At 48.4% G+C, this 15306-nt stretch overlaps 1 protein-coding gene across 2 annotated transcripts; it reads left to right on the forward strand.

Annotated features, from left to right (window-relative positions):
- Positions 1-7270: 7270 nt before the first annotated feature.
- On the forward strand, positions 7271-15057 carry ATP4B (ATPase H+/K+ transporting subunit beta). Of its 2 annotated transcripts, XM_066235642.1 has the most exons (7): positions 7271-7427; positions 7944-8072; positions 10850-10963; positions 11105-11304; positions 12445-12501; positions 13740-13838; positions 14406-15057. In XM_066235642.1, exons 1-7 carry the CDS (start codon positions 7316-7318, stop codon positions 14565-14567), a joined length of 873 nt encoding a protein of 290 aa, XP_066091739.1. In that variant the 5' UTR covers positions 7271-7315; the 3' UTR covers positions 14568-15057. The 2 variants fall into 2 exon arrangements, with proteins under 2 accessions (XP_066091739.1, XP_066091740.1); XM_066235643.1 differs by lacking the exon at positions 12445-12501.
- The last annotated feature ends 249 nt before the right edge of the window (positions 15058-15306 follow it).

Below are 15306 nucleotides of genomic sequence, written 5' to 3' on the forward strand. Positions count from 1 at the left end.
CAGAAAAAGACAATCCCCTAAGCCGCTCCCAGAAGGATTAGACGGCTGCCTGTGGGGCTCCTTCCTCTGACACGGCTCTGTCTTCACACGCTTAGGACCCCCGGGCGCACCTCACTGAAGCCCCAGGACTCAGCGTCCAGTCCTCTGCTCTAGGCAGCCAGGCAGACCGCCCGTTGGTCTTCTTGAGGGGACACGAGGCCACTGAAGGGAGGTAGATGAGGGCTCCAGGAGAAATGTTAACTTATAAGGATGCCTGGTTTCTTTCCCCGGCATATTTTAGTTTTATCATATTTTATCTTGAAGAAAACCTGCTGTAATAGGAATGAGAGAGAGAGAGAGAGAGAGAGAAACCGCTGTCAGCAGCTTCCTGGAGTGTCCGCCAGGGAGACCACTGGCCCCAAGCACCCAATCAGTGTGTGAGGACTGACGTCTGTCCTGATATGACACGGGCGACAGCTGTGTTCCCATGTCATGCTGCTGGCTGGCCCTGAGGACCTAAAGTAACCCCGGCACTTGCTGAGAGGTCAGCTCCGCATCAGTTCCTTCCCTGCACCTGGGGTTTGCCCACCAAGCCAGAATGGCAAGAGAAGCATTGGGGTGAGATGAGGACAGGGAAGCAGAAGATCCCTCTGGTACACCAGGGCTGAGGCCCCGCACAGAGAGAGGCGGGAGTGAGTAAGAGAACGAAGAGGCAGGGGGCACACCTGGGGCACTCCTGGGGCACACCTAGAGCAACTGGAACACCTCTGAGGGATGCCTAGGACACACTGGGACTCGTCTGAGACACATCTGGGGTACACCTCGGGGTGCTAGCATCAATAGAAATGTCAGCCTCCTGAGGTTACAGCCTTGTCTGTCTATTCTAGTACCCGGAGGGCGCTCAGCAAATGTTGGGGAAAGAATGCCGAGGAAGTGAGTAGGAGGCTGGTTATAGTATAAAGAGGGGAGGAAATGAGGGTTTCGGAAACACACAACGCCCGAGCCAGAGAGGCCGGGGTCCTCCCACCCACCCATCTGTTCTGTGTGGGAGAAGAACGTCTCGGAGGGCAGTGAGATTCCGCCAGTGAGTGCAGGACAGGCGGGTCCTGTGCAGCAACTGGGGACGTGGAAATGAGCACCTGCGGGCCGTGCGGCTGTGGCCCCTGCCTCCAGCCGAGTGGGTCGGTGGGCCCAGTCCGGCCACTTATTAGCAGGTAACCTTAGGCCCATCGCTTAACCCCTTGAGCAGTGAGTTTATTTCATGCTTGCTGACCCCTGGGAGTGAGTTGTTTTTTTTTTTTTTTCAAAAAATGGAATTAGTTCCAGTTACAGTTTTACGAACTTAAAATCATGTTTGTTTGATAACCAACTTATAAAAACAAGCAGAACATACATTTGCCTTTTCTTAATGTTGCCTTACATGCTTTTAAAATAAAAATTTTTGTTATCTGGATGGTCAGGAGGTACGGGGACATACATGAACATTTGTACGACTCGAAGGGTTAAACCTTGTCCTGACTACCCGATCAGGATTCAAATGGAACAGTGGTATCCGTGGTGTGTTATAGAATGTGGGACCCCTGGTAGCATTTCCCGTAGTGTGTCCTGGGTCAGTGCTTCCCCATGGCACCAGGCAGGCAAATCGCCTGGATATCTTGCCGAAATAAAGATTCTGCTTCAGTGGCTGGGGGCAGCTCTCTCACAAGCTCCCGCTGGGGTTCACACCACCCATCGGGACTCAGTGAGAGAAGCCAGCTCTGAGGAAGACAATTCCCATCAGGTTCGTGCCGAACAGCAGTCTGGGGAAGGAGAAGCATTTGGTTAAACAAAGTAAACTATGTTTTCTATCACGGGACTTATTCAGAGATTTTATAGTGAACTTGACTCTCTAAGAGGAGTAAAGTATGCAGTGTTTCCCAAACTCTTGTGGTTTTCTCCTTATTTAAATTAAGCATTTTATTTAAAAATAATTGTAGATTCATAAGAAATGATCCAGAGGATCTAATGTATGCTTCACTCAGTTTCTCCTAATAACAACGTCTTCCCAAACTAAAGCACAAAATCACGGCCAGGATGCTGACCCTGAGACAGTTAACACACAGAATATTCCAGCACCACAAGGACCCCCTCCGGTTGCCCATTTATAGACACACCCACCTCCTTCCCACTTCCATACCCTCCTGGACCCCTGGCAACCACTAAACTGTTCTCCATTTTTATAAGTCTGTCATTTCAAGAATTTCTATAAACAGAGTCATATAGTGCATAACCTTTGGAGATTGGCTCTTTACACTCAGAATAATTCTCTGGAGATTCACCCAGGTTGCTGTGTATACCAATAGTTGTATTGCTAAGTAGTGTTCTATGGTTGGGAAAACTCAAGAAGAAAAGGAAAGACCATAGTATTTCTTCTTCTTCTTCTCCTTCTCCTTCTCCTTCTTCTTCTCCTTCTTCTTCTTTTAGGGATGAGAGAGAGGTGAGAAACATCAACACTAGTTGCAGGCACTTCAGTTGTTTATTGATTTGTTTCTCATGTAAGCCTTGACTGGGGTGCTCTAGCCAAGCCAGTGACCTCTTGTTCAATCCAATGACCTTGGGTTTAAGTCAGTGACTTTGGGCTCAAGCCAGTAGTCATGGGGTCGTGTCTATGATTCCATGCTCAAGCCAGCAACTGTGAGGTTTCAAACCTGGGTCCTCAGAGCCTCAGGTGTACCACCACCTAGTTAGCCTATTTACTTACATTACTTATGTTATTTCTTCCTTCCTAGCACTCCAATATTCCTTCTTTTAATGTAATTTTTATTGATTGACTTTTAGAGAAAGAGAGGAAGGGAGAGAGAGAAACATCAATTTGTTGTTTCACTTATTTATGCATTCATTGCATAAATTATGATTCTTGTATGTTCCCTGACCAAGAATCAAAACCACAACCTTGGCGTATTGGGACAACACTCTAACCAACTGAGCTACTTTTTTTGGTAGGGTTTTTGCTGTATAAAGCAAAGTCACAGGCCAATATTCCTTCTTTTAACATTGTCTTTCTGTTTCGAGAGCTCCATTTACCCAGCTTTTTAGGATAAGTCTGCTGATAAAAAAAAAATACATTTTCTTCCTTTATTTGAGAATGTCTTGATTCCCCCTTCATTCCTAAAGGATATTTTTGCTAGATTTTGGATTCTAAGTTGACAGTACTTTTCTTGCAGCATTTAAAAAATATTGTATGACTCCCTGTGGCCTCTGGTTTCTGATGAGAAGTCAACTGTCATTCAAATAGTTTTTCTCTGACTACTTTCTGGATTGTGTGTGTGTCTTTAATTTTGAGAGATTTAATTATGACGCACCTTGGTGTGGCTTTGAGGGGCATGATTACCCCGTTTGGGGTTCACTCAGCGGTTTGAATCTGTAAGTTTATGTCTTTTGCCAAATTTGGGAAGTTTTCAGTCATTATTTCTTTGAGTAGATTTCAGCCTCGCCCTCTTCCTTCTCTACTTCCAAGACTCTGACAGCACAGACGGTAGGTTTTTATTACAGTCCTGGATCCCTGAGGCTCTGTTTTCCAAGTTTGCTTTCTCTCTGTTGTTCAGGTCAGGGCATTTCTATTGTTTTTTCTTCCATGTCAGTGGTTCTGTCCTCTGCCCTCTTCTTTCTGTTGTTGAACCCATTTTTTGAGCTTTTTATTTGAGTGGTTGTATATTTTTTTAATCTAAAATTTCCATTTGGTTCCTCTTTGTATCTTCTATTTCTTTCCTTAAACTTTCTATTTCTTTGTTGAGGCTTTCTATTTCTTCATTTGTTTCAAGCATGTTCAAATTGCTCACCGAAGCAGTTGTATCATGGCTGCTTTAAAATCTGTCAGGTAACCTGACCTGTGGTGGCGCAGTGGATAAAGCGTCGACCTGGAAATGCTGAGGTCGCCGGTTCGAAACCCTGGGCTTGCCTGGTCAAGGCACATATGGGAGTTGATGCTTCCAGCTCCTCCCCCCCACCTTCTGTCTCTCCTCTGTCTCTCCCTCTCCTCTCTAAAATAAATTTAAAAAAATAAAATAAAAAATAAAAATAAAATCTGTCAGGTAATTCCAACATTTCTGTCAACTTGAGGTTGGTTTTTATTGATTCTGTTTAAGTCATTTTTAAATCTTCCTGGTTCTTGGTATGATGAGCAATTATCAATTAAATGTAAGCTTTTCCTATTATTTAACCCTTCAGTTTTATCTGGTTGTTTTCGACTCCACTCCAGCAGTGGAAGGGAGTTGGGCTTCACCTCATTACTTTCAGGTGGGGTGGAAGTCTAGGCTTCCCCCTGGGAACCTGGGAGTGCGTGCGCTCCCCACTTTAAAGTCTACTCGTTAGGGGGCATCTGTCCGACATTTTCAGAGCATGCCACGGGGAAGCCGTCCTCCACCAGTGTCCCTCTCTCCGTCTCTCCTCCCTACAGGCACATATGTAGTCAAGGTCATTTTGATAATGCATGTGCAGGTCAGCTCATGCTTTCATGCTTTTGGGAATTCAGAGATGAAGTGGAGAAAATTTAATTCTAAGACTCCCAAGAAAGAGTGCATATTTTGCTCATTTCAAGAGCCTCTCTATACTTCCCAGACAAGGGCGGCATTTATTCTGTGCACACAGTTGCTACACTTATCTTAAGGCCCCGGTAGTCAGAGGTCCTGACCTACAGGTGTCGACAATTAGGCTGCCACTTAACACCACATTCCGTGTTTCTACTGCTGCAAAGTTTCAAAGTTGTGAATGGGAACAGTATTAAGGAAAATACATAGGATTGGTCCATTAAAAAACTGGGAGTCTTGGACCCTGGTCAGGTAGCTCAGTTGATTAGACCATTGTCCTCATATGCTAAGGTTGTGGGTTTGATCTCTGGTCAGGGCACAGCGTCAGCCAATGAATGCATAATGAATGCATTCATCTGGAAATGCTGAGGTCACCGGTTCGAAACCCTGGGCTTGCCTGGTCAAGGCATATATGGGAGTTGATGCTTCCTGCTCCTCCCCCCTGTATCTCTCTCTGTCTCTCCCTCTCTAAAATGAATAAATAAAAAATTTTAAAAAAATAATGAATGCATTCAATGCTTCTTGCTCGCTCTCTCTCCCTCACTCTCTCTGTTTCTCTTTCTCATTTTAAGAAAAATCAACTAGGAGTCCTAGTCTGACCAGGCGGTGGCGCAGTGGATAGAGCATCGGACTACTATGCGGAGGACCCAGGTTTGAGACCCCGGGGTCACCAGCTTGAGTGAGGCTCACCAGCTTGAGCCTAGAGTCGCTGGCTCGAGCAAGGGGTCACTCAGTCTGCTGTAGCCCTCCGGTCAGGGCACATATGAGAAATCAATCAATGAACAACTAAGGAACTGCAACGAAGAATTAATGTTTCTCTCATCTTTCTCCCTTCCTGTCTGTCTGTCTCTATCTGTCCCTCTCTCTGACTCTCTCTGCCACAAAAAAATAAAAATAAAAATAATAAATAATAAAAACTAGGAGTCCTAGCTAAAATAATGTAATTCCTTCTGAATTTTAGGGTGCTTATTCTGCCCATAAACTCAAAATCATACTAAATAAAATAGGCAGAATAATGGTTAATGGGTTTTCATTATTCTTCTTCTAAAAGAAATCTTCAAATTTGGCTACATGGATCCTTTAGAGGGAAAATCGAGATGTGACAATAAGTGAAATTCTGGATTGTTGTGTACAATACCCATTAGTTTAATTGGATTTTGACAGAAATATTGGTAGAGAGGCCTCTGTGGCACATTATATTTGCCTGGCATTGCCCTTTCAACCTCACTGCAGAGATGATGCCCCAGTGAACTGAGACCATGGACCAAGCTATGTCTCTAACCACTAGGTCTCTGAGCCAGTGGTGTGGTCACACATCAGGATTAATCTGGAGGGCTTGTAGCTCTCTAGAAGCTCAAGTCACCTGGCTGCTTGGCTCACTCAGAAACTCAGGGGTGAGACAAGTGTCAGGAGTTGTCAGGTGCTCCAGGTAACTCCAATGTGCCACCAGGCCAAGTGTCCCCATCTGAACATTGCTGTGGGCCTACCGCCACAAGCACGGCTCATCAGGAATGGGTCCATTCTCGCAGGCCCACTGGGTCCCCACTGGGTCAGAGTCTGCATTTCAACTAGATGCCCAGGTGGTAGTATGCATTCAATTTTGAAAATACCTCTAGACCAGGGGTCTCAAACTCAACTCAGCATGTGGGCCGCAGAGCAAGATCACAGCTGTTCGGCGGGCCGCACTAGGTCTACAAAAGGCAACTGTTACGCAACACTTTTCTCGCTGCAGTTGAAAACAAAAAAAAAATCAGTACAACAAGCGCAATCGTACATGCAGTTTACTCAGTGTCACAAAACGACCAGAAACTGTAGTTGGCATCACAACTGCTGTTAACTAAGCTAATATCTAGCTAGGATGCTAGAGAAATGAAAAATACAAGTAGGCCCCTAGGCTTACTTAATTTTATCCAAAATATTTTGAACTTCGTGGATTAGTCTGCGGGCCGCACAAAATTGTTCAGCGGGCTGTGAGTTTGAGACCCCTGCCCTAGACTGTATAGCTGTAAATTCCCCCATATATACAAAAAAAAAAAAAAACAGGCCCAAAGAGTCCCAGTCCCCCCAACAACAGATCTCACAGATCTCAGGGGACGTCATCCTCATCGCTGAATGAGCATCAGGCGCAACGGGAGGTGAAGGGACCTGGGAACCCTCTCCTCTGGACCAGAACTCTTAGCTCCTTTCACACTCTGGCTGTTTTCACAATGTCACATGTATGCTTCCCAGTGAGTGACAAACACTAGGAATGACAGTGTCTGGAGACACACGTAGAGCAGCATCATGACATCAGTCAGCCGCGCCCCATCATCTCGGACCAGGATGCATATGAGCGCAGGTGCACGTCCGGGGCCAGGCCTGTGCTCATGCTGACCTCCATCTCTCCTCTGGGAGGAGAGAGAGAATGGCGCAGAGCTGAACAAGTGGCTGTTGGTGCAAGAAAGAATTTCCCCTTAGTCGTTATCAGGGCAAAGTCACAGGCCAAGGGCATCCCAGACGGAGGGGCTGGGAAACACCCGGCCCTGACTCGCCAGGGGAGAGGGTGGAGGGCACCTGATCGCAGGAGAGTCTGCGAGTCGAGCGCATGGAGCCGCCGCCACGGTGTTTGGAGAGCCGAGGTCTGATAACAGCTGCGGTGCTTTCTGTGGCAGCCGCTCGCCGGTGCCTCTGACCCCTGAAGGAGACTATAAGACCCGGAGCAGGGCTCTCTCCTCTCAGTCAGGGCTGGGCAGCTGCCGTGTTGCAGGAGGGGGACCTCGGAAGCAGGGACGATGGCAGCGCTGCAGGAGAAAAAGTCGTGCAGCCAGCGGATGGAGGAGTTCCAGCACTACTGCTGGAACCCGGACACGGGGCAGCTGTTGGGCCGCACCCTTGCCCGGTGGGGTATGTGCCCCGCGAGAAAGGGAAAGAAGGGGCAGCTCTGAGAAGGGAGGCAGAGGACCCCCCGCCAGCAGCTTGGGGCTGGGCGGGCCAGGCTCCCAGCGCCCAGGCCCTGCCCAGGCTCCCGGCCAGGCCTCACTTCCATCACCAGGTGACCCCCAAAGGCCCATATCAGCTCTAATGCCCCCTGGCACAAGGTACCTGCAACACGGGAACATCTGAGGATTGGCCCCCAAAGTTAGGCTTTGAGTTGAGAATAGCAGTTTATAGCTATGTTCCTTAAATGTAAAAAATGTTAAAAAAAAGACTTTTCAGTAAGTGGGTATGGGGTTTCTTTGGAGTGATGAGAATGTTCTGGAACTAGATACAGGTGATGATGACTACACAATGTGTGTGTGAAGGTACTAAACACCCCTGAGCTTTACATTCACTTTAAGATGGTTGAAATGGTGGGTCTTCTGTTGTGTGTCCCACCACGATGACGTCTGCTGGCTGTGTCTGACCCGCCTCTCCCCGCAGTGTGGATCAGCCTCTACTACGTGGCCTTCTACGTGGTGATGACCGGACTCTTTGCCCTGTGCATCTATTCACTGATGTGCACCCTCGACCCATACACGCCTGACTATCAAGACCAGCTAAAGTCACCAGGTAACAGGGGAGACCCTTGAGCCTGGACATCAGGATCCCACGCGGGCCGGGGTGATACTCAATCCCAGAGCTGCTCAGTCAGGGCATAACCCCCCTCTAATAAAGGCCCCGGGGGAACCCAGCAGGCTTAGCGGGGCCTCCCTCGTACTCCCACCAGTGGCCGCAAGGCTTTGAGGGGTGCACCCGGATGGGGACGGCCCCGTGGCCCCTTTGATGAGGAAGATAACCTCAGATTATAAAGTGTAGTCGACTTTGGCTCTAGTTGTAATTACTATAACAGAGGTTTTTGTGATTGAGTCTTAATATCACTTGTTTTGTATGTGTATATATGCATGCAGACATTTCTGGGAGAACATATAAAAAACTGTTCTTAGCGAGATAGGGAATAAAGGGTTCAGGGCAGGGAAAGAGCTTTTGCTTTCCTCTTAACGTCTGTCAGTACTGAGGTGTTACTTCCATAATAGCAAATCCAATCCAGAATGAAGCTTTTCTCCACGTGCAGTTAGTCTGCTGCCCTGCTGTGTGGAGGCGGCTCGGGCGCTGGGCTGAGCCTCCGCTCTCCTCTCCTGAGTCCGCACCAAGTGAGTCATTCTTGACAAGACTCCAGGGCCTGAGACAGTGAGGCGTCACCTCCACAGTCCTGGCAAAGGTGATCTGAACCAAGACTCCCACACCCAGCCCATTAACCAAAGGTGATCACACACAAAAAAAATAAATAAATAAAGGAGGAAGGGAGGGAGGAGAAAGGAAGAAAGAAATGAAGGAAGAAAAGTCTTTTTCTGGCACACAATTACTAAGAATATTTATCACTCATGCATCCTTAATACTTTCTAAGACGATGACCCAGAAACACCCCACAGCGGCACAAAGGAAAAGAACACTCAGAAGCATTTAGGAGAAGCTGCCTTGGGCATCCCCCAGCGGGCGAGCTCAGCAGGCTCAGCCTGTCTGCTGGGATCCCCGGTGAATCCGTCCACTAATAATTCCACCAAAGGGCTTTATTGGGTGTCACTTCTTAGACTCAACCAACGAATTAAACATGGAGGATTTCATTACAATCTCAGAACAGAATGTAATCTATTACAAACTCGAGAACGTAACCATAATATAATTTGCCCAAAACCCTGAGGATGGAAGGCAGGGCGAGGTGTGGTCCTTTGGCCACAGGGAGGAGGCAGTGGACCAGGGAACCGCTGCCCTCTGGCGCTGATGAGCAAGTTAGGTGACAGCCTGAGAACACTCTCAGAGTGAACAGTTGAGAGGCGGGAAGGGACAGCTTTTTTCTTTTTTTTCCTTTAGACCAGGGGTCTCAAGCTCATGGCCCGCGGGCCACATGCGGCCCGCCGAACAATTTTGTGCGGCCCGCAGACTAATCCACGAAGTTCAAAATATTTTGGATAAAATTAAGTAAGCCTAGGGGCCTACTTGTATTTTTCATTTCTCTAGCATCCTAGCTAGATATTAGCTTAGTTAACAGCAGTTGTGATGCCAACTACAGTTTCTGGTCGTTTTGTGACACTGAGTAAACTGCATGTACGATTGTGCTTGTTGTACTGATTTTTTTTTTGTTTTCAACTGCAGTGAGAAAAGTGTTGCGTAACAGTTGCCTTTTGTAGACCTAGTGTGGCCCGCCGAACAGCTGTGATCTTGCTCTGCGGCCCACATGCTAAGTTGAGTTTGAGACCCCTGCTTTAGACCCTTCTGAAGTTGTTTATTTTAAACTGTGTACAGATGTTACTTTACAACATCCATAAAACAACAAAAACTTGAGCTTCCTTATTTAAAAAGTCACCTGCTTCCATCAGGGAACTGACTAAAAAAGTCATTAAAATATTCACAACAAAACACAATGTCCTATTCATGGGAAGAAAAAGGTGAATTGATACAAAAGGCCAGGGAAAGATTACAGCTGCTGTCCGAAGATGAAGAGAGGAGAGCGGAATGGGGAGAATGTGCGGCCATTTATGTGAAGGAGCACATGATATGCACACATTGCTGTCTTTGAACTCTCAGGAATGAGAAATGTTCCTAAGGACGCACTAGACTTGAGACCAGGAAAACTGAGGGCTGTCACCTCAGCCTCCTGCACTTGTACACGTTTCCTTCCCTCGCTCCCTCCCTCCACCCTTTCTCCTTTCCTTTTCCTTCCTTCCTTCCTTCCTTCCTTCCTTCCTTCCTTCCTTCCTTCCTTCCTTCCTCCCTCCCTCCCTCCCTCCCTCCCTCCCTCCCTTCTCTTTCTTCTTTCTTTCTTTCTCTTTTCTTTCTTTCCTTTTTTTTCTTTCTTTCGTTTTTTCTCTTTCCTTCTCCCTCTCTTCCTTTTTACAATAAATATGTTGTTAGAGTGCATTTGTATTTAACCAGCACCAGTGAAGACTTTTCAAATGCATTCAAATACAACTTCACTTAGACACACAGTTGACCCTGAACGGGTTGTCACCCAGAAGTGCAGCTGCCCGGATGGCACTGGGTCAGCCTCGTGTGCAGAAGAGCCCGCCTGGCCTTCCGCTGAGCGCTGCACCCTGTGCACAGACAGGCCTTGGTCCCACCTGCAGGCTGGACGGCAGGGTCCTCACTGAGCTGCTGGCACAGAGGACACTTGGCTGCACCCTCGCGTCTGGTGGCCCTTGAAGACCTAGGCCCAGCTGGCCCTGCGGCATCCCACACTCGGCTTCCACTAGCCTGGACAGCTCTGCATGCAACTCGCCAACTCCATAGCAGACAGCAAGAATGTGATAAACATTTGGGAAAGCTAATTAAGTGTCATGCTCTCTTTCCAGGGGTGACCTTGAGGCCCGATGTCTATGTGGACAAAGACCTGGACATTTCCTACAATGTTTCTGATAACAGGACCTGGACAGACCTGGTGCACACCCTCCACGACTTCTTGGCAGGTTAGGTTTAAAATGCTTCACCAGCCTTTATTTTTCCTTTTCTAAGAAAACTTCTCTGAGGGGGTGTGGGCTTTGCCGCCCTCTACCACCCTGGGCGGCTGCAGCTGAAGGAAGGGGCCCACAGGTGTGTCTGTGCCACAGGCTACTCTCCCGCGGCCCAGGAGAACAGCATCAACTGCACCTCCGAGAAGGTCTTCACCCAGGAGACCTTCAGCGCCCCGAACCACACCAAGTTCTCCTGCAAGTTCACAGCGGACATGCTGCAGAACTGCTCGGGCCTGGCGGACCCCAACTTTGGCTTTGAGGAAGGAAAGCCGTGTTTTATTATTAAAATGAACAGGGTGAGTATAAAAGGGTTGGAGGTCAGAGATCCAGTATGAGGCTCCCTTAGAGGCGACTGTGGAGTGGAAGGTCAGGGCGGTCCAGGGTTCCAGAAGGGGCAGTCAGCCCTTCCCTGTCTGCGCCTTCCTTCAATGCACTCCCGTTGCGTTGGCTCATTAGCTGATGACTTCTCTCAAATACACATGAAAATGCCCGTTCGGACACAGCGCCTTCTGGACTCTGAGCAGCAAAGCACAGGCTGTTCAGAGTGGCTGGGGCAGCCACCTGTGCACAATACTTAGAAAGATGCTGGGCTGTATACAGGCACGGGAACCGTGCAGAGCAGAGGTTTTCAATCTGGGCCAGGGACTCACTGAGGGGCCCAGGGCCAGGGGCTCAGGGTAGCAGACCATGAGCACGGAGCCACAGCAAGCAAACCGCAGGCGGGCACAGTCTGCAGACCAAGATGTGTGCAGGAGACCTGAGGAAGTGTGGGATCTGGCTGGGTAAGGGAGTGAGGGGGCACAGCTCCATGCTGGCCAGCAGGGGATTCCAGGGGCTTGGAGCATCTGTGTGGGCACTACTCGTTTTCCTTCCTACAAGGCCTAGAGGAAGGAGGAAGCGCCCGCTTGTCTGTGCACACACCCCAGGTCCCAGCCAGGTCTCGTCAGAGCTGCCCGGCAGGTGTGATGGGAGCTCACACTCACGCAGCGCAGGAGGGCTGCGCACACCGGGGCAGGTGTGGGGGGAAGGCAGTGCTATACCGGGCCCTGGCACACGGAAGCACACACAAGGGCCAGGACGTCAGGAGGCGGTGCTGGGCCCACGCTGGCAGGACAGGTGGCTGAGTGCGTGCAGAGCTGGGCACAGGAGGCGGCACTGGGCCCTGAGTCAGTGCTGTGCGGAGGACCCAGAAGTGGCGGCCCCACCCTCCTGTCCAGGCCGGCACCTGCCTACGGCCAAGACCTCAGCCCTAGGGCAGGGCTTCTGGCTGCGAAGAAGGAGTTGGTAATGTCTGCTGGGGGTTATTAGAACAGGAACCACCCTCGCCCCCCAGACCCTTCTCAGCGCCCCACCGGAAACCAGCTCCGGCAGGTCCCTCCGCGCGCGCACGCGCACACAGCCGAGCACGAGACCACACGGACACCTTTCCTTTCCAGATCGTCAGGTTTCTCCCCAGCAACAAAACGGCCCCCAGGGTGGACTGCGCCTTCCTGGTGAGTGTGACCCACCGTCCCAGGCATTCTTGTTACTGCCGGAGAACCTGCGGGAACGGCTTCACTGCCTTTCCCTGAGGACGGCTCAATTGTCCACCTAAAAAGCCAGATACACGATTTGCATGAACCATCACTTAAAATAGTTTTATTACAGGGATAAAACCTCGTTAAGAAAAAACCTTGTTACTGTTTTACTTTAAAAAGCATCTGGAACAGTAAATTATGAACACACTTCAAAGCGTTTGGTGGCAACCTGGAGAAACCAAGGCACTTCTGTTTTGTCCTTTATGTCTGATTATTTACAAAAACGTGCCAGATTACCAACAGCTACAGTTGCTTAATAGCGTACATATATGGCTAGTCAAGAGTTGGCATTAATTCATTCCAGTTTTTCTCAAAATTCATTAAGAACAACACGAAAAAAACTAAATCTATCTTTACTTTTTCCAGAGCTTGTTTCTACCACTCTGTTTAACCTACGGCTCTCTGCTGTCAGCACTGGGCACCCCACCTGAGTATTCTGCAGAGAGACGACACCGCTCAAAGCCTGTCATCTCTCAGTGGTGGCGGGGGGACTTGTTTTGCTTTTCCTTTTTTAGTTATTTTAACCACACCTGTGTCGGGTGACCTGTGACGTTGACAGACTCCAAAGCAGCCTTCATCTGTTCCCTGAGAAGCTAAAGCTATCCATTTGGCAATCCGCTGACCCTGAGAGCACATCCTGATCCCAAATGTTGAGCCAGTTTTCACAAACCAGCCCTTCCAGCCTTACTGGCTTTTATTCCCGTGCACAGATAAACAAGCATTCTTGGCTCTATTCACCTTTATTATCCCACAAGGACTTAAAATGGTAAAAATACAAGTTTGGGAAGTCACCAGGGGTTTTGCAACTAACCAATTACACCCCTAATGGGATCTCAGGACTGATTATACAGGTTAAATCTAGTTTATGCTAATTACACAATAAAGTGTTTATGTGTTCACCTACATAGTACACACATGCACACACAGCATGCACGTCACACACACACACAGAGACCTGTAGATACACATGCACAGACATGTACACATACGTGCCCGTACACACGCACAGACGCAGGAAGACATGCACGAACAGAGCTGCACGTGTGGCACATGCATGCACACAGAGACAGGCACTCAGAGATCCACAGACACACATACCCAGGCGCTCACACACCAGATCCTGCCTTACTGAGCGGTGGCCTCTCCTCCCCCAGGGCCAGCGCAAGGACATCGAGCCCCTGCAGGTGGAGTACTACCCACCCAACGGCACCTTCAGCCTACACTATTTCCCTTACTATGGGAAGAAAGCGCAGGTAGGTGTTTCACTTTTCCCGACAACAGCTACCGAATCATCTCAAATTTAGCAATGATTAGCAAAAGGAAAGCCATAAATATTTTATTTATAAAACAGAACAAGGCAGTACTTAGCCCATCCTGACCATTTAATGCTCTGGCTGTTTCTCAAACCCACATTCTTTAAACTTCCTGAAAACATTGTTCTCACATAAAATATAAATAGTAAATCTAATTGTTTTAGTTTTTGACAGCCTCCCAAATCCTTGTAGACAAGTACCCATTTTAAAGCATTTCCTCTAAATCTCTTGCTTTCTCCTGTTTCATTTTTATTTTTCATCAAATATAATTTGAAGTTGAATTTGTCACTGGTACTGTCTGTCCCCTCCAGACCAAGTCTCGTTTCTAAGTGGGTAGACATTTCCCCCAGTGGATTCCGGGGCACGCAGCAGTGCCGGTGTGAGCTGTGGGACCGATCACTGCAGGTCTTCCAGAGAGCGTGGAAGAACCACCTCTGGCCCCAGCTCCGTCCTGACGCCCGGCCTGAGATTTCTGACCCACCTCCCCTTTCCGCACTTCCCTCTCAGCCCTACTACAGCAACCCTTTAGTGGCCGCGAAGCTTCTCAACGTCCCCAGCAACACAGAGGTTGTCATTGTGTGCAAGATCCTAGCAGAGCATGTGACCTTTGACAACCCCCATGACCCCTTTGAGGGGAAAGTGGAATTCAAACTTAAAATTCAGAAGTAAAGGACCAAGGCGGCCGGCCCTCACCTGCACAGTAACTGGCAGACCTCCACGCTCCGAAAGCTGCCCGCCGGCTCTGCACCAGGACAGCTCTCAAATACTCCAAACCGCCACCAGGAGGCCGGCGTGGACCTCCAGACGGGCACCTGTGTGTCCGGCACTTAGTGTTAGAGTCAACTATTTCTTATTCAGTCTCTAATATTTTTTTCGATAGAAGTTGTAGCTCTATGATAAAAAATATTGCGTTACCATGGTAACCCTAAAGCAGAAGCTATCCAACTACAACACCCTAAAACGATGAATCTCTTTCTAGACGGACATCACTTTTCTTACTATAACTTATTTTTTCTACACATCAACGAACTATTACCTGTGTTAATATATAGGCTATTAATGCACTGATATGAAATATGACTTATGATAATGTACATTCTGAAAGCTTGCTTTAAAGAATGCAATTCCTAAATTGTCAAAATAAACGTATTAAAGTCACTCTTACACTACCTGTAACAGTCACGTCTTTCCTGATAAAGGTGGGGGGAGGGAATCAAACAATTCTTCTTTAAAAATCTTTTTAGCCTGACCTATGGTGGCGCAGTGGATAAAGCGTCGACCTGGAAATGCTGAGGTCGCCGGTTCAAAACCCTGGGCTTGCCTGGTCAAGGCACATATGGGAGTTGATGCTTCTAGCTCCTCCCCCCTTCTCTCTCTCTGTCTCTCTCTCCTCTCTCTCCCTCTCTGT

Source organism: Saccopteryx bilineata, chromosome 6 (genome assembly GCF_036850765.1).
Source record: "Saccopteryx bilineata isolate mSacBil1 chromosome 6, mSacBil1_pri_phased_curated, whole genome shotgun sequence".
Classification (NCBI taxonomy): domain Eukaryota; kingdom Metazoa; phylum Chordata; class Mammalia; order Chiroptera; family Emballonuridae; genus Saccopteryx; species Saccopteryx bilineata.